At 40.7% G+C, this 20,723-nt stretch overlaps 2 protein-coding genes, 1 long non-coding RNA gene and 1 other non-coding gene across 26 annotated transcripts in view; 3 read left to right on the top strand and 1 right to left on the bottom strand.

Moving 5' to 3' along the window:
• Positions 1-3,793, top strand: part of NSUN6 (NOP2/Sun RNA methyltransferase 6) — a 29,538-nt gene extending 25,745 nt beyond the window's left edge. For all 16 annotated transcript variants that reach the window (XR_015946387.1, XM_088654110.1, XM_035129862.3 and 13 more), the window contains 2 exons: positions 759-884; positions 3,129-3,793. Coding sequence is in view for 15 of the 16 variants with exons in the window: in XM_088654110.1 (XP_088510236.1) it covers positions 759-884; positions 3,129-3,335 (333 nt within the window). In the remaining variant the exon portion in view is untranslated. The remainder of the gene's footprint in view (positions 1-758; positions 885-3,128) is intronic.
• On the top strand, positions 1,125-1,231 carry LOC118092401 (U6 spliceosomal RNA). The gene has a single exon (XR_004693516.1). It is a non-coding gene; the product is annotated as a U6 spliceosomal RNA (small nuclear RNA).
• A 7,542-nt stretch (positions 3,794-11,335) lies between the features above and the next one.
• Positions 11,336-20,723, bottom strand: part of CACNB2 (calcium voltage-gated channel auxiliary subunit beta 2) — a 138,888-nt gene continuing 129,500 nt past the window's right edge. For 5 of the 8 annotated variants that reach the window (XM_035129854.3, XM_088654101.1, XM_088654103.1 and 2 more), the window contains 4 exons: positions 16,193-16,344; positions 15,592-15,687; positions 14,815-15,000; positions 11,336-13,394 (listed from right to left, as the gene is read on the bottom strand). In XM_035129854.3, the coding sequence (XP_034985745.1) occupies positions 12,915-13,394; positions 14,815-15,000; positions 15,592-15,687; positions 16,193-16,344 (914 nt within the window). In that variant the 3' untranslated portion in view covers positions 11,336-12,914. The remainder of the gene's footprint in view (positions 13,395-14,814; positions 15,001-15,591; positions 15,688-16,192; positions 16,345-20,723) is intronic. The other 3 variants (XM_035129858.3, XM_035129857.3, XM_088654104.1) reach the window with 1 other exon arrangement.
• Positions 16,618-19,895, top strand: LOC148684264 (uncharacterized). Its single transcript, XR_015946388.1, has 2 exons — positions 16,618-17,829; positions 19,524-19,895. It is a non-coding gene; the product is annotated as an uncharacterized LOC148684264 (long non-coding RNA).

Raw genomic sequence — 20,723 nt, 5'->3', positions numbered from 1 at the left:
ACTTGCCACTCTAGGCTAGTTGCTTGTAATATTTGTCTGCAGGATACAGGGGAGGCAATGCAACGGAGGACAGACTTCTTCTTCTTTCGCGATCACTCGTAGCCCAGTAAGATTGTCTTCCATAAACACGGTTTTAACAATGGGTCCGTAAGTGACTGTTCTGGATCCACATGGAGCCAATTCTGGATCCATATGTCCTTCCACAGTGGGGACATTGGTTTCCAGGCAGGAGTTGATCACGGTGTGGATTTGCCAAGCGTGCCTTCCTCTTAGCATGTTTCTCCCTTGCGTCCTTAGATCGAGTTTCTTCAAAGCCCATGACACCTTTGGTAAAGGCTCTTCTCCAACTGGAGCGCTCGCAAGCCAGTGTTTCCCAGTTGTCAGTGTTTATACTACATTTTTTTAGATTTGCCTTGAGACAGTCTTTAAACCTCTTTTGTTGACCACCAGCATTACGCTTTCCATTTTTAAGTTCAGAATAGAGTAGTTGCTTTGGAAGATGATCATCAGGCATCCGCACAACATGACCAGTCCAACGAAGTTGATGTTGAAGAATCATTGCTTCAACACTGGTGATCTTTGCTTCCACACTGGTACACACACAAGGCTCACAACACAAAGGCAGCTTGAAACATCATCATGAGAAGTTGTTCTTGGTCCTTTCAAAATGATTATAGACTGCGTAATTCTGCATTCTGTAAAAGTAAGTTTGCTTGAGAAATGCTGGTATCCTAAAAATGAGAGCATTGTTTCCTTAGGCAGTGCAGCTGCTGAAGCCAGGGGGCACTCTGGTATACAGTACCTGCACAATTACGCTTTCTGAAAATGAGGAGCAAGTTGCCTGGGCACTGGAGACCTTCCCATGCCTTCAGCTTCAGTCACAGGTAAGAAAACATTGTTTTTTTTAAAAAAAAAATTGCAGCTTTCTCACTAGCATATTACATTGCATGCTTGCTGACAGTTAAAAACAACAACGCTGCCACTTGCTGCCACTCTCCATAGCTGTCAAGTTTTCCCTTTTCTCACGAGGAAGCCTATTCAGCAGAAGGGAATTTCCCTTAATAAAAGGGAGAACTTGACAGCTCTGCTCTGAGCTCTGCTCAGCTTCCTATGCTCACTCTGCTGTGGCTACTTCGGCAGCACATAGACTGAAATTGGAATGATACAGAGAAGATTAGCATGCCCCCTGCAAAAGGATGACACAGAAATTAATGAAGCATTCCATATTTTGAAACACCCCAATGCGCCCAAATGCACACACTCCACCTGGAATATACACAGTGGGTGGGGTGGGGGGAGAGCTTTGGCATTCTTGTACGCAGAATAGCTCAGTTGGTAGAGAGCACGCGACTCAGGGTCATGGGCAAAAGATTCCCGCATTGCAGGAAGTTGAACTAGATGACCCTTGTGGTCCCTTCCAACTCCGCAATTCTATGATTCTTTTATACTTTTAGGTTTCCCCACCCTCCCTGACATGCACACAAAACCAATCATTGCTTCCCAAAGCTGCCAATTCATCAGACAGGGAAGCAGAGACTTGACTGGAGACCTCTCCCCAAACCTTAGCCTTCCATGCCATCTTAAGAATGGTCATTGCCTGTCCCCATTCCTGTCCCAATACTCTTGCTAAAAGTGATTTCTAAGATCCTGCCAACAGTTAAGAGAAAGTCTTTTCCCAGTGAGGTAACTTCTCTGATTGCAGTGCAAGCTGCACCTCAAGTGCTTTACACCTGCTGAAGTGGAAGTACAGAATCAGGGTCCTATGAGCTTGCAGAGGTTGCCAGGAAGGCCAGAACCCGCAGCACCATGTGGCCTGCTCAACTTTTTTCTGTCTCTGAGCGTTTGTTTTCCCCCTACAAAGGGCACAGGGAGGAGGAGCAGATGGACACAAAATACGCCTGCATTGACTTATCTGAGTCTGGGCACTCTGCTGATCCTGCAGGGAGAGAGGGCTGGGGAAACATCTGTGTGGATGAGCTTCCATGACTCTGTTGCCCTTCCCTGTGCAGGGTTCAGCAGGCTGTGCTGGTGCTTATGAGTTGGCAGCTGTTTGGGAATCATTAACTAATGTAAATGTTATAGTATCTAATACGTTTGTAATACATGCCTACCAAAACACTGCATCAGATATGACACAAAGCTCTTGCAAGTTGTATATTCAGAAGGCATCAGATAATTGTGTGACTTTGAGGAGTTTAATTAGTTGCACTCCGCTTCTCCCAGACCTTCACTAACAGTGGCTAAAGGGATTAGGTTTTAATCTTGCAGGATTAAATGGCTGAGACAGCCTCTAATTTGATAGTGGGTTTTGTGTATTTTTTTGTAATCATGCTTGTCTTATTGCATGTCAACAGAAAATGTTGATGCACTGCTATGGTTGTATGTTACATTTGAAATTCGAGGGCCTAAAAAGTATTAAAGTGATTCGATGCCATCTTTAGATGTAAAGACTAGAATGAACTGACCTGCTTTGTATGAGGCTTTCTTTGGTTAAACCTTTAACAGCATTAAGTGTCTTACTACATTTCTCTGAGGAAGGAGACATGTAAAGGAAGCACACATAATCAGGGTTTCCATGTACAAGGTCCCTAAATCTGTCATATATATTATCTGCCTGATTATGCAAAAAATATGCTATTTTTGTGTGTATCTCATTGGCACCGCATGTTGGAGCCAGAAAAGGACTCTCATAGGCTAGTCCTCTCTCTCCCCCCCCCCCCCGGGTATTCATTCCTTTTAAGTATTTTACAAAGAAGCATCCTTCCTTGAACACAAAGCTAAAGGGGAAGCTCTCTCTCTATATTACCCAGGGTTTTGGGCAAACTCCAGGACAGTTTAGATTGCAGTAAAAGTACTCCAAAGATGTGCCTACAGTGGTAGGCTTAGAGCAGGCATCCCCAAACTGCAGCCCTCCAGATGTTTTGGCCTCCAACTCCCATGATCCCTAGCTAACAGGACCAGTGGTTGGGGAAGATGGAATTGTAGTCCAAAACATCTGGAGGGCCAAAGTTTGGGGATGCCTGGCTTAGAGGCACTGACCCTTGTGAATACTGGCTTTCATTTTCGGGTAAATAAATAATGAACTGCAGAGCAATTAAGCCCATTTGTTTTATTTTCCTCTCTAAAAGGAGCCCCATATTGGAGGAGAAGGCATGATGGGAGCTGGGCTGTCACCTGAGCAGTTGAAAAGGCTGCAGAGGTTTGATCCATCTGAAGCAGTTTTGCAGGGAATGGATTTTAATTCACTGCAAGAATTCAGATACGAAGATTTGATAAGCATGGCAAATAAGGACTGCATAGGATTTTTTATTGCAAAATTTATAAAAGTACCGTGAAAATCATGGCTTTAGAAGTCAACATAAAAAGCACCCTTTCTGTTAACATTTGGAGCATTCTGATCTGTACCTTGATGCTGCTGCAATGTTGCCAAGCCAACGGACTGACGACACAGTTGCCATGGCAGCAGCATAATCTGCCAGCTGTTTCCTTTGGGAGAGATCCACAGGTTGGAGAAACAAGTCTGAGGGAAGGGGCAGCTTCAATTTGCAAAGCTCCATTTGGTTTCATATTAGCAGTAGGTCACTGATTCTGGAAACATGCTTGTTTTTCAGTTTGTCTAAAAGATTTATTTTTTTTAGAAAAAAGCTGCAATTATGTACAGTAGAAAATCTGCTTTCAAAGTATTTTATCATTAATTAAATACACTGTCACATGTTGTAAAACCTTGTCTGAACTCTCAAATTGCTGTTTTTGAAAAACAATTTTATATTAAATGGCATTTCCTACAAAACAATATTAATCTTTAAGTGATATTGTACATCTTGGTGCTTTAAATTATTAATCAATGTCTTCTAAGCAGATATCCTTCAAGGCCTAATCCTATTTTCCTTGTATCTTGACTTTCTAGCAGCACTCAAACATTATTTTCTGTTTCCGGAGAATGCAGATTTGTGAATTCCAAGATCAGCTAACAGACCAAAAATTCCTTCAAGCATCACCATCATCTTTGGCCCTAGAAGGAGTGGCAACTAAATATCTTAGCATTCCCATTGCTTTTTATATTGTCTCATTTTTATTTTAAGTAGCCTTTGCATCCTCAATTGCATTACTCAATTCCAGCAGTAATTAATTTTTATACCGCTTACTAGAACAAATGCCACCAAGCAGTTTAGAATGATGTAATATATATGGAATGGGCAATGTTGAGTGGTTAATGTGCATAACTGGCCAGTGTATACATGCACCAGGCATCAGGGAGAATGTGCACATAATTCATCAATGAAGAGGTAATAGTGCACATTTTACAGGCACTGTCAGGGTTGACAGGCTTCCTCTCTTCACAGCAATCACCACGAGACTTTTCTGGCATTCTTATGCCTTTATTTACAGTATCTACAACAAGTCATTAGCGGGTAATAATCACTCATCAGAGTCACTCAGTTCAGATCTCTGCTTAGCCTACACTCGCCTTTCCAGGAACCAAAAAAATGACAGCGCCTTGCCTTTCAGCCCTCCTCTATCATCTCCCTCCTCCTGGTCCCCCTCTGGGGAACTAGAAACTGCTGGCTCATCCCTGACAGGCAATATGCATAATCTCCAGAGGAACTTGGGAAATGCACATATATCTACAGAATCCTGTACGTCCTCTGGTCATTATGTATAATCTCCAAGAGTCATTTGGAGGGGGGTATATCTGACCTTTGTTTCGTACGTTCTCCAGGCAGCAAGCACATTCTCTGGTCAGTATGCATAGTCATGTCTCTTGTTTGGAAGAGTGCAATCCATCTCCTCTGCCCTTCTGTTGGTCCATTGACTAATCATGGCCCACATCAGACCCTCCCATTGATCGGCTGAGTAGCAACAGGAAGAAGGGATCCATATTTTTAAAATAACTTTTTTTTGCATTCCAGCCCTTTACACTACTCTCAGCTGTTCCCCAGTCAGCTTAGCAACACAACAGGGATAGAAGGGGAAGCTTTAAACCTTCCCTCTGCCTTCCCCAATTTCGATGGCAATTGCCCCCTGCCCAGTGCTGCTACCGGTATTAAGCTTAGGAAAAAAACAGCATTGGGGCAGTCATAGGAATCATAGGGTGTCATGGGCTTCACCTGCTGAACAGCATCCTGAAGGGGAATAAGGCAGAGTGGCTCCACCTGCAGCTGATCAGGAGGAGAAGGCACTGATGAGAACCAGCTGGCTTTTGGCCTTCTTAAGCAGAGTTTCCAGCAGCAGTCAGATGCTGGTAACAACGTTTGTAGTTCCTGGGCCTAACTTGCTGCTCCCTGCTCATCTTGACCCTTGGCCACCTGCTCATCAGATTCCTTGACCCCTGGACTATCTGACCATGTGGATTGCTGTTTGCCCGACCCTAGGACTGGACCTGACTTTGGATGCTTACTCTGCCTCCAGGCAAGTACACCTCAGAGACCCTTTGGGTTGGCTGGTTTCCCACTGTGCTGACCTCTGCATGTTTTTGCTCAGCAACAAGACTATGACACAGGGGAGGGGGGGAGTTTCAGCTTGCTGAGGAAAATCACCATCAATTAGAAAGCCTGACTGAATCAATTTGGTGCTAGTTTTCTATACCATAAACAAGTTTCACTGAAAGCAACGGAATGAAACTTCGTAACTGAGTTTTGCACTGCTGTGTGGGACTGCAATATCTAGCTCTCCTCCCGTTTAATGTACAGTACACAGAAAACAGTAGCCTGGAACTTTGTGTCCTGATATGTAGATACAGGAAGTCTTTTGTATATGAGAGGGGAGATTCAAATGTGATCATGCATATCCTGTCTGAAATGGGAAGGCTCAGCAACAGATAAATCAGGTGGAACAGTGTAAGGAAATAAACAGCTATCTGACTTTTAGAAGACATCTGAAGGCAGCCCTGTTAAGGGAAGTTTTTGATGTTTGATGTTTTTTTCACTTTATTATTAATACTCTATTGGGAGCTGCCCAGAGTGGCTGGGGAAACACAGCCAGATGGGCAGGGTATAGATAATAATTCATTGTTGTTGTCATCATCTTGAATTTAAGTTCTATTTGTCAATCTTAATTGGGCTTGGGCACAATTGGCTTTTGCTGCACAAGCTAACTTTTTCTGCTAGAAGATCTAACTAAATTTGTTTCTGAAATGAAATGTGAACTTGTCATTGACTTCAGTGTAGAGGAGGTTACAATTTCCAGAAACCAAAAACAGCAAGAGGTTTCCTGTTTGCCTGAGCATCAGAGGCTGGTGCATTTCTATAGCGTGTCCACACATACACACTGTTGCTTCCAGCGCTAAACATTCGCTTGAATCCATAGGATTTCTTACAAGTATTGAAACATAGCAGTGTGTGTGGTTCACATATTCTTGTATCAAAAAACCTTTGGTTTAAAGAGAACAAAGAAGTTACATATTTATGGACCAAAAAATACTTGCAAGTTAAAGTGTCTGCCTTAAGTTGCATGCTAGGTAAACGGTAAATGTTTTCCACAGTGTAGCTGGCTTTAAGACATAGCCTCCATCTGTCCACCCTTGCATTTAGTTTTTCAGATCTGATACAGGTTGGAGTCATCACTGAAATTCAGGGCAGTAGGAGTGCAGTGATTGTCTTCTTCCACACCGAGGGCCCACTTACCATATGTGTTTTCATGTGCATTAATGACTTACTTTACTGTCAACAGGGCTGTATGTAGATGGGAGGGTGGAACAAGGTTGACAGATGCTATTAAGAGAAGGCATGAGTGGAGGCAGCCTGGCACTGAATGAAGCATCTGTTTCACCATGAGTGAAATGCAAGTCGGCAAGTAAAAGGAGGCAATGACACTGTCCTGCATTTATGACTAAATGTTAATAGGCCTAGCCTGTGCAACACATATATTTCAGTAATGCTGGCTTGTTTGCACTCTACTCCTTAACATAAGCTTTGTTAGTTGTCATTGTCTGAAAAAATCAGGGAGCCCAGCCTCAGTGTTTCCTGCGGAAGATGAGAATTGGAGTGGAAATCCCGAGGGGAAAGTGAGTTTGTAGAGGTTTGTAGAGGTTAATATATAGTGTCTACTATGTAACATGACATGTTTGTTACTTACATAGCACAGAATGTGCAAGAATCTGTCGTGGCAAGAATGTATTTGTAAGTGCATTAACTCAATCAAGTAGAAGGGGTTTTTTAAATCCTAAAATTTCTTCCTCTTTATTCGTTGAGATTTCTGTCTTTTTAAAGGAAATTTATTGAGTTATATGAGCCCGAGGGTAGGAATTTAACTTGACTGTGACTCTGTGGTAACTCGCATACATACTGCATTACTGCAGTTTAATTCTGCATACTGAGCAAAGCCCTCTTAGTATCTGGAAAACCATTACATTACCTGTTCTGTTTCCAAACTTTTAGTGGAGATGAAACAATGAAAACAATATAAATTTCACTTACAAATGTTTACCCATTCTTCATAATCTTGACTTAAGATCAAAAACTTTCTTATATGTACTGTTGCATCTTCATTATTGCTAGTCAACATATTATTGGTATTATTATCATTAATTATTACTGTTCTATTAAATTTGTATACCATCCTTCATCTGAAGACCACAAAGTGGTTTACAACATATAAATACAAAATGAGAACACAAAAGCAACCCCCCCCCAAAAAACCCCATTTAAAATGCCATGGAGTGCTAAACAGCCAAAGGCCTGGTCACAGAGAAACGTTTTCACCTGGCACCTAACGGTATGCAATGAAGGTGCCAGGTGAGACACTCTGGGGGAAGCATTCTACTAAGTGCCTGTGCCAAGTGCCCCTTACCATATTTACCCCTACCCTGGCTGTAGGGGAGCTTCTGCTCTTTCCAGCTCTCTTCCCAAGTACACCCCACAGCTTTCAGTTCAAAGACAAACACCCCCCCCCCCGAGGTTTATAAAACACAAGTTAAAAAGAAGTTAAAACAATGTAAAACATTTTAAATAATTTAGCCACTAATGCAGCAAACAAAACCCACCATGCAATAACCTCAGTCCAAAAGTCTGTTCAGCCGCCTCCACTTTTGTTGTTGGATTAAGTCAGGGCCACCCCCTGCCAGGTGGAAAAGGCCTGCAAGGCAGGGAGCAGGTCCCCCAAGATTCTTATGGCAAGGCATTTCCTTATGTTTGCCAAGATTCTTATGGCAAGGCATTTCCTTATGTTTGTTTTTAGTATTCAGCACGAATCCTGATTATTAGGGCAAAGGGCATTTGCCATTTTACAATGCTGCAAATAAAGCAATGTTGTATATTCATAGCACTTTGCTCATCTGAATGTTTTAGTATTGATTTAATTATTTTAAAACCCTGTTGTATTCTGCCTGAATGCCAGGTTCTTAGTGAGCAGCTTCGTAACAGAAAAATGACCCATCACTTTGCAAGAAGTACAAGGCCAGCCTCTTCTCTTTGTCTTAAGAGTAATTGAGGAAAACACACAACGGACAGGTTATTAAGTACCAAATAGTAATCATTAAAAGATTATGAGCTATAGTACTCAACCTTGACACCAATAGATTTGTTAGAATTCATCAGTTTGCTAATAGTGCATACTATGAAGAAATGAATAAACATTGGATTGAATCTAGACCAAGTTAGTTGTACTTAAATCCCATTTAAATCAATGAGACAAACTAGTTGTCACCTTTAAGACCTATCAATTTCAATGGAAACTAATGGCAATCTTGTATATTTCTATTCAAAAGTACCATTGAGTTCAGTTGTATTTGCATGTATATAAGTGTATAGAATTGCAGCCCAAATGAACTATCTGAATCAAACCCATTGAGTTTCCAGTTCCAACTGGAACTGTTTGTAGCTTTATATGGAAGCTTGTTGCAGATGCTGAAGAATTTGAAATCCTGCCAAAGTGTTGCAAAGAGAAAGAATCGGCATTAAAAGCCAGAAAATTAAGAGTAATGACTATAGCCAGGGGAGTGGGGGGTAGGGCTTTAGAATATTGCAGAAATATAATAGTGAGAAGTGCCCCCCCCCAATGAATCATGGGTGGAGGGGAGGGAATACTCTCCCTAATTACAGAGCTCTGGAATAAATAGCTTCCTGTTCACCTAACCCTGGACATTGACAGTCTAGCATTATATTGTAATTACCCCATAGTATTGCAGTAGGTTTGTGATGTGTGTGTGTGAGAGAGAGAGAGAAAGAGAGTTGCTGATACCCTGAGTTCATTCTTTGGAGTCCTGTTAAAGTCTCATAGCGCAGCAGTTACCAATTAGCTAAGTAATGCAGCTCCCATTTTTCAAAAGCCAAGCCATGCACCCCATATTATTGACAATTTTGATCTCTTTGGTAGTTTTTGTTGTGTGAATGGTGCCACGGACCCCCTGGGTGGGTTACACCGACCCCCCGATTGGGAACCACTGTCATAGAAGATACTCTTGGTGAACTAGGCAATTGTAAGACATTGTCCTTAGCTTGACGCCAAGTGTCTTCATCAGCATCCCAAAAGAAGGGTCTAGGCTGCAAGAGCTACAACTAGGTGATGGTGCCCACCAGGCAAATGGCTGGGCCTTCCCACTCATCTAACTGCCAGGTGGAGAGAACAGTAGCCAGTGTGGTATGCGTGAGCTGAGCTCCTGTCATTGGTTTACAGCACAATTCTATGCATGTTTAGTCAGAAGCTAACTCTATTTAGCTCAATGGGCTTTACTACCAATTGCATGTGTGCAGGATTGCAGTTCTTGTCTCGAAACTATGTGGTACAATGTGAGGTAGGGATGGATTGCTTGAATGAATGAATGAATGAATGAATGGCTTTAATTCTGATTGCAATTAGTTATATTGTGTTTTACAGTTTTAGGGTGAATTTATTGAATAAATTAATGTTTGCTCTCTTCTCCCCCCCTTTCTTGTGTTATATGGGAGTCTAGAGAAAAGTTCCCCACAGGATACACCAACATTCACATTTCAGTATTCCTTTTAAGATGCTTTTAAGCTGTTAGGAGCTCTGACCCTTCCACAACTTAAGAGAAGCTCAAGTCCTTTCAGGACTCCTAAGAGTTCCAACTGAACACTTAAGGAACCTTGGAATACACCTGCATCTGCCTTCTCCCCTGGTCCCAAGGTCTAGAAACTCACCTTTGGAATAGGGGAAGGTAGTGGCAGCTGTGGGTGCTCCTAGGACCCTCTATCATGTGAGGAACTGGTACAAGGCTTACAAGTCTCAGAACATCCAGCAGGAAACCGGCACTATGGCAGCAAGAATGTTGTGGATGCCTTTCCCACTGGGTATTCTGGAATGTGTCTCCATTACCGCCTTCCCTTTTCCCACTGTATTAACTTGCTCGCATTAAAAGTATAGTAGCTGTACAGGGCAAACCTGAAATTCAGTTTTGAGTCTTGCTTGCTTCTGTCAGGAAGTTACAATAGCCTTTTAGGAACTTGCTAGAGCACGGGTGTCAAACACAAGGCCCGGGGGCCAAATCCGGCCCGCCAGACCTCGTCATGTGGCCCGCCGAGCTCCCCAGCCAGCGGGACCCAGCGCAGACAAACAGCTGGGGCCGGGGGGGGGGGTAGAAAGGTGGCTGGAGCAGCGCCGCACGGAGAGTCCCGAGCCTCTGCGACGCAGTTTTGACCTTTAAAACCCTATGCAGCTTGGGACCCTTGTACCTACGGGACCGCCTCTCCTGGTATGCCCCGCGGAGGACCTTAAGGTCCACAAACAACAATATTCTGGAGATCCTGAGCCATAAGATGGCCAGATTGGCCTCTACTAGAGCCAGGGCCTTTTCAGTACTGGCCCCAACTTGGTGGAACGCTCTTTCCCAGGAGACCAGGGCCCTGCGGGATTTGTCATCTTTCCGCATGGCCTGCAAGACAGAGCTGTTCCACCTGGCCTTTGGGTTAGACTCAGCTTGACCCCTGTGTTTTTCCTCCCTTATGGCTTGGACTTATGGAATACTTGAATTTGAGGCTGCACTTTAAATTTTAATACGGTATTTTAATCTGTATTTTACTTAATTGTTTTTATGTTTTATGGTAATTCTGTTGGTGTCAGCCGCCCTGAGCCCGGTTTTTGACTGGGGAGGGCAGGGTATAAATAAAAATTTATTATTATTATTATTATTATTATTATTATTATTATTATTACTTACATTATTACAAAAACAGTAATAATTGAATGCAGTGACAATAATTTATGATAATAAAGAGTGGACACATAGTCCTACAGATACAACCGGCCCTTTGAGGGTGACCAAACTGCTGATGTGGCCCCCGATGAATTTGAGTTTGACACCCCTGTGCTAGAGGCTAAAATCCAGAGGCAAGTGTCAGAAGGCCATGTTAACCAGGATACAGAAATATAGGAAAGTGGAGAAGCTACAAAAATTTATTTTCCAACAAAATAACTCTCCACAAGCAGTGTAAACTTTTCTTACTAAAACAAATACTCTAAAACACAAAAAGATTTTACATTTCCAGTGAAACACTCAGTCACATTTGCCTGTGTTTTTTACTTTCCTGGATCCTCGACAAAGAGCCAGCAGATTGATGCTTTCCCAATTACCTGTAGACATAAACTTCCTCATGTTGGACCTTTAGAGTTGCAGACAGAAGGAAAACCCTTACTCATTTTTGGAATAATTACACTCTCGGGACCAACTGATGTGTTATGATTCAGCCCCAATTGCCATATTTAGCTGCTCAAATGAGTTCTTTGCTGCCATGGCCAGTGTGGTGCTTAAAATCTAAGCATGGAAGATCATGCGGTCCTTTGATAAGAGAGCATATTGAAAGTGTGGGAATCCCTTTTCATGAAAGTACAATTAAGGATTTCCTGACATTGTACTGCATATGTGTACAAATCGTAATACCTGAGCAGCTAAAGGTGGAAATTATGGTTGATTCATAATATATGGGTTGCCTATAGTCTCCTGTGTACCCTTTACAACCACTCCTGTTGTCAATTGTTTTACACACAAACACACACTTTTGCACCATGTCAAATGTGGCCTATCAAGTTGACAAGAAAAAATGTTATCTGTGTGCTCACTGCAATTAGTGTGTCCTGTTTAGAGCATTTATAGTGTCACATTATTTTTGCTGTAGATTTAAAAGTGCAAAAATGATTTTAAGTTTTTAAGGACAATCCAACCTTTTATCCTAATGTATTCCTATTTACACTAAATATAAGCTTTCTGCTACTGAAGAACGTGTGTCTAGAGTGAACCTTGTTAACAAATTTCCTGAATGAGGCTAGTTCCAGTTGCCAGTAATTCAAAAGCAAATCTGCTGACTTGGCATTAGGACTTTAAACAGTGTGGTCAATCTTATATAAGAAGGTGTTTGCAGAAATAACATTTATAAACTGTCTATACAGTACACAGTACCAGTACATAGAAAAGAGATTTTGACTTTATGATCCCCTGTGTGTAAGGCAAAACTGAATTCTGTCTCCAAATGTAGTCCACTAGAAGTACAATCAACAGAAAGTGGCTCTCAAATCAATGGCAAATCAGGTGCCTAACGATTAAAAAAAAAAATCCAAACAGATGAGAGCTTCAGTTTTGGATGTGCTGATTTTGGCTTGCTGAAAAACATGGGAAGTTAATAAACACCAATTGTATTTTGTCTGAAAACACTAACAACACCTTGATGACAACAGATATTGTTCAAGTGGCAGCTACCAAAAACGGCTTTGGGGGGGGGGGAGAAAAGCTCGGTATAACACCAGGGACTTTGCAGTTGTACTATGCCAATGTGTTATAGCACTAATTAAAATGAATATTCTATTTCATGCTATTGCTGTGATAGCAACAGCAAATTTTTTTTTTAAAAAAAGCAGCATACAGGATACAACATGTTCTGCAATGAAAACCCAGATTTGTTCTTTTTAAAAAAGGGGGGGGGGCTTTGTCATACACAACTTCAAAAGAAACACAAAACTGCCAAACGTTATTGGTGACTGTACACCTCTCGCTTCCATTCTGCTGTATCATTGCGTTTTTTAGATATCACTTCCCCATCCCTGTCACAATACTGGTCCCTTGATTTATGACGGCTACGCTGCTTGTTGCCTTCGTTATGGTCCTGCTCTCGGTCCTTTTCCTTTGAGCGGAGCCTTGATTCTCGGTGTCTGTGATCACTGCTCCCATGGGACTCATCCCTGTGACTGTGATCTCGATGAGAATCATAGTGTTCATGAGGATAATCCTCCTTTGGCTCTACGTATGCTGAATCTTTGCTGTCTTGTGTTTCCAAGTCAAAAGTTTCTTGTCTAGTCAGGCCACGACTAGTTCCACTACGATGGTTATGGCCTGAAGTGGAAGAGCGGTGTTGGGATTTCCTGGTTGGTTCGGCCCGTGCTTCTTCTTCAGCTTGGGAACCAGTTCGTTCAGGGGCTGATTGTTCATTCCTCTGGTCTCCTTGAGAGCCCTGATTAATACAACAGAGTTGTAATTTCACACTGGCAAATACTGAGCAGAAAACGCATTATAAACCATTAATGTCATGATCCTTAAACTGTTGAGCAGACATATTTTTCACAATGCTATTCCACAGTAAGCTGTCTGAAGTCAACCTATGGCTAACAACTATGGTCAAATCTAGGAATACAAGAATTGGAACTTTTACTGGAGATACTGCTTTATAATACAAGTGAACCTTCATGCACAAAGAAAACAAAGTTAGTTTCACTTTATTTTCAGTTAGGCCCTGAGCTCTGGTGATCATATCAACTTTTCAGAACATTTTGATTAGCCCCACCTCCCAGCACAGACACACCACACGGAAAATAAAGAGCAGATCTGGCAATGAGGTGGGTGAATCAGGCACAAGATAAACCTGAAAGATTTTTGAAAGCAGACATCATCGCAAAAAAGATCAATAGCAAACCACATAATGTAGGTGAATCAAGAGTTTTCATTTTAAAAACAGGATACCGTCCTTAAAATAAAAATTATTCAGAGGTTCAAGCTTGATAGCACTTGTATTATAACATCAATAATATCACTGCTGTACTGTTTTTTTAAGGCAGTTAAGCTTTTAAGTCCTACACAAGCATACTAGGGAGTAAGCCCCACTGAATTCAGCAGAACTTACTTCTGAGTAAACATGTTTGGATTGTGTTGTAAGTGCGTTCTAGTTGTGGCAAGATGTGTTTTTAAACTGCCAATTTACCTTTTCAGAAGGGTTGAACTTTGCCACAAAAAACAAAAGACAGAGTGAAATTATTGTTTAATTTCCTAGCACATTACTGAAAACAGAAATAAAAATTACCAAGCATAATCAAACCTAATCTTCATCAGCACAATGTTTTGAAATCACTGAAAAATGAACAATTTTGATTAATCATCTTAACTTGCATCATATTTTTTTTACAATTCTCACAAAATCACTTAAAAGCAAATTCAAAAGATTTAGCTACTCCTAATGAAATGCTCATACTTAAGATATTATCCTAAATATTACAGTTTTATTTTTTATTACAAAACTAGAGTTAAGGCAAGAGCAGAACTCTTTTGATGTTTTCTACAGTCATAACTCCTAGAAAAAGTACTTCTACTTAACCTTACATAGACAGCTTTTGGTCATTAATTCAATAAAGCCAGAATCTGGCTGTTGTAAATTGCACAACCTGTCTCCATTTTCATATATTTTATTTATTTCAGGCTGAAATGGAATAGCTCATCTTTCACCTGCATCGGATCTGAAAGCTGAGAGAACACCTGCAATCTTTTAATACTGGGAATTAGACCCATTTTTGTAACACAAAGAGCCACCACAGTGCATGTGCACAGCAGGGACTCTTGGAGGGAAGCCTTAAAACCAAACGGCATCCAAAAAGTACCTTTACCTGCAAATTAACATTTGGGCCTGGGTTGATAGGAAGAGTGGCGGTTGCCAGTGTGCGAGTGAGAAGCTCATTAGGAGGGTGGCTGCTAGCAGGGTGTGTGGACTTCCAATAAGCTTCCAAATAGTCAGCCAGGTGCTCGCAAGCATCTTCAAGCTGATTCTCGTCCAGAATCACATCAAACATTTCCTGGAGATTAGATTAATGCAGTCAAAACAATACCAAAAAAATTAATAAATCGTCTAACGCCACAACCAAAGAACTATGGAAAACCATGTTCATAACATTCAAATCATTAAACTCATGTGACACTTAAAGTCAGCCAAAGCTTTGCCACACAACACAGAAATTTACTACTCCGGAGTGTGGGGAATCACTATTTCCACCACTCTGGTTAAGATTTTGTTTTCAGTTGGCAACTGAAAGTACAAAAGAGAGGTTTTGGCAAGAAAGGAAAACCCATTATTACAACAGAAAGCTAAAAGACCAGGATATAACACCCAGCATACAATATCCAATACTTGGGTACATAGAGGAAGAGACCATTGATGTAGGAGTTATTTAATGGTCTTTTGACCTGGATAAGGAACTCTGCTACATAGTGCTGCATGCACTATTCATCCCCTCAAAGCCAGCTGGCTAAGCTATGTTTAAACTCATGGCTAGAACTTGCTGCAAAAATTAAACACACAGATTCACTTTCACATTGTTTTCAATCAGTAGAGAAAGGAACAAGTTACAGTTCCACAGCTCTACCCATCTATGTTAAGAATAACTCACTGGAGGGCACTGAGCCAGTTTATCAGCTGCTACCATTTGAACATTAAGGTGCTTCGCCTGAGATTTGCCTCGGGATTTTATCAACCTTTGTAAAACCTGTGGGAAAAGAAGACCACAGTTAAAATATGAAAGAATGAAAATATAATGGAATCAATTTTGAACCATGTAAGAAACAGATTGCATGCATAGATACTGCAATGAGAGAATTATTTTAAAGTAGGGGCACAAAAAACACTGATCAACTGCAGGGTGAGTCATAGTGGACCAGCAAGCAGCCCACACTGCCCCTTTAAATTCTTTAAAATTAGTTTCTTTTGTGCATTCAGAGCCAGCCATTTCACCCCTCTTGAACTCTTGTTGCTTCATATTGTGAAGCCAAAGATGTCAATTGTATAATGTATTCTCCCCTTCCTTTGGGCTTAGTCAGAAATACGGCAGCAAACTGTACTTATGTACTGTTCATTAAATATATTTTACCACACAGAACTTCAAAGATGTAATTCATCAATATTTCCAGGCAACGCAAGTATCTCCACACCACAGCATGGGACTGGAAGCAAAGGTTAGGCCAAAAACTGAACTACCAGTGGAAAATATTTACCTTTGGAGAAGTAATCTTTACATACACTATAATGGGAGCCAGAGAAGTTTTACCAAGTTGAGCTGGATGATTAATAGTATCGGCATCAAGTACTACCAGCTGTAACGTCCTTGCTAATTCAAATATTCGTTCAATTTCACTCTGAACTTCAGCTGCGGAAAAGCAAAGAGACTCTTGTTTATGGCTGTGTTCGTTTTCCACACCCACTTTTTATATAGAACATGATGGTTCTGTTTGCTAAAAAGGTTGGAGAAGCCTAAATTGCCAACAGGTTATGGCCATTTTAATACCAGCCAGGAGTTCTGGGTATACACATTAGAGAATGTTTCAGAATTTTCATCTCCTGCCCAATATCTTTGGATACTGGCCTTTCTTCACATTTTCATGCAGGTGGGTAGCCCGATCCAGCACCTTTCCTGGCACCCAAGAATAAGAGTGGCGTATGAACATTAATCAAACTGAATGCTTTGTACTCGTATAGCATACTCTGTAAGGGCCATTGCTGCTGCCCTAAGACTACTGCATGTCAAAGTAAAGAGAGAAATAAAACCACACCTGTCACTACCCCACTGTAGCTTCCAGTAAACCATCTTCAACTGATAGTAATCAAAATAATGGGTGACCAAATCGTACTCTCTCTGTTTCTATCAATATTTGTGGTCTTGCTTCTGTACTGGATTGCTGTACTTCAACTTTTAAAAAAATATTTCAATATTTCAATAGGCACTTCTCTTATCTGTCTTTGGCATGTCAATGAAATATACCTGCTAGCTGCCTTGGGAATGTCAGTGATTTATATAGTTGCAATTTTTTAAAAAAATAATGAAATGTATTTGCAGTGCTTTCAACCCTTCCTCAACTGTCTCACTATTTATGTAACAAGAACAAGAGAGTCACAAGGTCTCAAGTACAAAGGTTAAAAACATGTCCAGAGATCTGCTAGAAATCAGAAAGAAATGATCAAGAAGGGCTGAATAATTCACTAGAAAGGTGGTTGTCTCATGTGTAACACTGGACCTTATGGAGCAAAAGCAGTCTTGCCTATAACTGCAGTTCTTTTAAAGTGATTCCATACGAATTTGTGTGTGTGACTTAAGAAGCTGGTTATTGTGAAGTCTTTTCAAAGCAGTGTCAAGCGCTGTCAGTTGCTACTTTTTTTCTGGAAGACGGTAATTATGGGATGGGAGGAAGAGGAGGCCTCCACCCTTGGCCTCAGTCAAAGCATAGTATTCTCAGTGGAGACTGAGCCAGTATACACAAAATGGCAACATTCCAGAGGTTGCCTTATATTTAAAACATTTTTACCCAGCTTTATTTCAGATTAAAAGCTGCTCCCTCTTTCATGGTGCAAGTCTATTTAAGAGCCAGGAAAGGTCTCCAGATTGCAACTGGGAAGTTGCTATGCTGGCAAGTATGTTTTAGCAGCAAGGTGTTAACATTTATTAAAACTTCAAGCGAGGATTAGCTTTTGGAACTTTCAGCAGGGTTACAGTTTTACTATTTGTAATTACAGTGGCATTTTTTCTGATATTTAGGAAGACAAAGAATCTCACGCGGTGGATTGATATTTAATTTTCTGAAGAAGCTGATAAATTGCTACTCGTTTTAATGGCAAAGGACGACACAGTTCAGCAAAAGTATATATATGACCTTTTTGTTTTGCATTTTACAACCTGGGCAGGAACAATAATAGAAAAATACATACATTTAAGAACTAGGAAATATCTATCCATCTAGGCTAGGAACAGATTTTTAAGTTCTGAACAAAGGTGGTCCACACTAAATGCCTTAGCCCCAATCCCATCTAGATGCTGGTGGATTCACACCAGCATATTTAATTGGGCTTATATCCGAACTTTGCCTCTAGATATAAGCCACATTGCCTATGAATGGGAATCTCTCTCTCTCTCTCTCTCACTCACTCACTCACACTCAATATAATATAATAATATAGTATCTAATCTGACAAAACTTCTGGATACTAGGGCCTCTGTACACTTCTACATTTCTATTCTTTATTAACTTCACCAGATTTCACATCAAACAACTAATGAGATTCAAATATGAGAACCTGCCAGTCAATGAAATGAATGTCTTCCTAAAGGAAGCTATTTAACGGTGTTCAAAAGAGGGGGGAAAGCCACTGCCTAATCAATAAAAAAATTATACACCAATACTGAACTGTCTTGAGGACAAATTACGGTAATTCAATAAAATGACACTGCTACTTATCATGATAATGTGTTACATGATAAAATGCTAGACACAAAAATTGCTGCCATGTATGAAATTTGTGTGAAGCAGTGTTTTCTCTTTAACGGCTGAAGCCAAAATGTTCCCACCTTATCAGCAACCTGGTCCTGTACTCGGGCTATAAGGCCGTGGATACATTTTGGTAATTTTAGTGAGGTCAAACAGGCATGCAGTGTGAGGTAAACTTGCTCTTGGAATTTTGAATGCATTTGCATTTGCTCATGGCATTTTACTGCATTTTGAAATGCAAAGGAACTGCTATCAAAGACAGATTTGTCCAGAAATATTTACTGTATTTTTCCATGTTTTGGATGAGGTTTTTTTGACACAAAAATCATGTAAAAAAGTGGCATAATGAGGTTATATTTGGATAAAGTATTATTAGGAAAGGAAAAATTATGGTTTATATATGACCAAGAAACCCTTTAATATTATTATTATTTAGCTATACTAAAGATGTGGTGCTGCACGAAGATTTAAAAGTCATTCTTCTCTTAACAACAGCCCATACAGTCATAACCTCAGTTTACGACCGCAATTCATTCCGGGGAGGCGGTCGCTCCCCGAGTACGTTGTAAACAGAGCGGCTCTTCTGCGCATGTGAGAAGTGCCGATAGAGGGCTTCTGCGCATGCTCGCGCTGAGCTGATCACTTCTGCACATCCGCACGCCGTAGAACCCGGATGTAAACACTTCCGGGTCCGCGGCGGTCCCAAACAGTGGCGGTCGCAAACCGAGGTATGACTCTATGACTATTAATTATGTCAGGTATGGGTGTGAAACAGACCCTCCTGAATTAGAAGCCTGGGTGCTTGAAGTCTGGGACTTAGTACACTTGATAAAACTAACATAATCAGGGTTAGGGAAGGTAGACAATGGGAAAATAGTTTTACAGAAAAGTGGAGTTGCTTTATATCTTCTCTGGGATTTGTTTATCTTAACCAGTTATCAAATCAAATCTGTTAATTATAGATATATATTTATATCCAGTTACTTGAAATTATGCAGAATTATCAATATGTCATTTTATATATTTAAAATTTTAAATCCCCAATTTACTTTTCACAATTTTATTACAGGTTGCTGGTGGGTGCCTGCCTTGTTTTAATCCGGAAGACTCCATGGTGGGGGCTTCGTCACAGTGCTAAAATCTGAAACCAAGTAGGAGTGCAATGCTTTCCACTCTCACGATAGAGAATTGTTTGTTTATTTGTGGCACCCACATGTAGCTGGGGAAAATAATAAACAAGATCATGGGATAGGCAGTGGTGAAACAGCTCCCCACTTTCCCCATTTTTGAACTGAAAAATTCCAAAAGGGTGTTTTGGCTCTATTCAAATTTTGTTTGCCTGGAATGTTATTTATCTTATCCAAGAGAGAAAGTTATAAAGGTATAATAATAGTGTATAAGGTATATTTTATGGTATAAAAATAAAGAACAATATCTTGTTGTTGTTTGTTGTTGTTGTTTAGTCGTGTCCGACTCTTTGTGACCCGTTGGACCAGAGCACGCCAGGCACTCCTGTCTTCCACTACCTCCCGCAGTTTGGTCAGACTCATGTTGGTAGCTTCGAGAGCACTGCCCAACCATCTCGTCCTCTTCTCCTAGTGCCCTCAATCTTTCCCAACATCAGGGTCTTTTCCAGGGAGTCTTCTCAGCATTGCTGATTCCTATCCTCGTAACGGTTTCTTCTTGATTATGATTATTTTGTGAATTATAAGCCAACCTTCTGGTGTTCTGGCCATGAATGATGCAGTATTAGGGGAATTAAGATGGGTGGAAGGCTCATCATACGAATATGTGCAAATTAGTGGTTCTAGTCCTTGAAATGGAGAACTCTTGATCAGGGCTGTATTAGGTGTGTGAACTATTGTTAGATTCCTGATCCTCTGAGGCTAAGAACTGGGTTCTTTGTACAATGCGGTAAACATAGTTTACTACAAAAATGATACATTTAACAAGCAATGGAGACTTTAGTTCCTTATAGTGATAGATTGTAATGCTATTAAGGGCTACCACTGTACAATGGATGTGGTTTTCATGTGTGCAGTATCTTTTGCTAGAAACAAGGGATGTTGGATGAACACACAACAACTGCACATTAGTTAAAATACAGCAGTTTTTCAAACATTTAGAGGTTGTTTTTTCTAACACAATCGGCTTGGCATGTATAGCAACAAAACAAGTAAACAAAGCTTCTAAGACAACATTTTCAAAGCAAAGCTCCTCTAATATACATGCAAGAATGTGTGCATATATTACACAAAGGAGAACTGCT

The sequence above is a fragment of the Zootoca vivipara genome, chromosome 11 (assembly GCF_965207765.1).
Source record: "Zootoca vivipara chromosome 11, rZooViv2.hap1.1, whole genome shotgun sequence".
In the NCBI taxonomy this organism is placed as follows: Eukaryota; Metazoa; Chordata; class Lepidosauria; order Squamata; family Lacertidae; genus Zootoca; species Zootoca vivipara.
The sequence above is the reverse complement of the archived record's forward strand: the minus strand, read 5'-3'. Positions and strand labels throughout refer to the sequence as shown.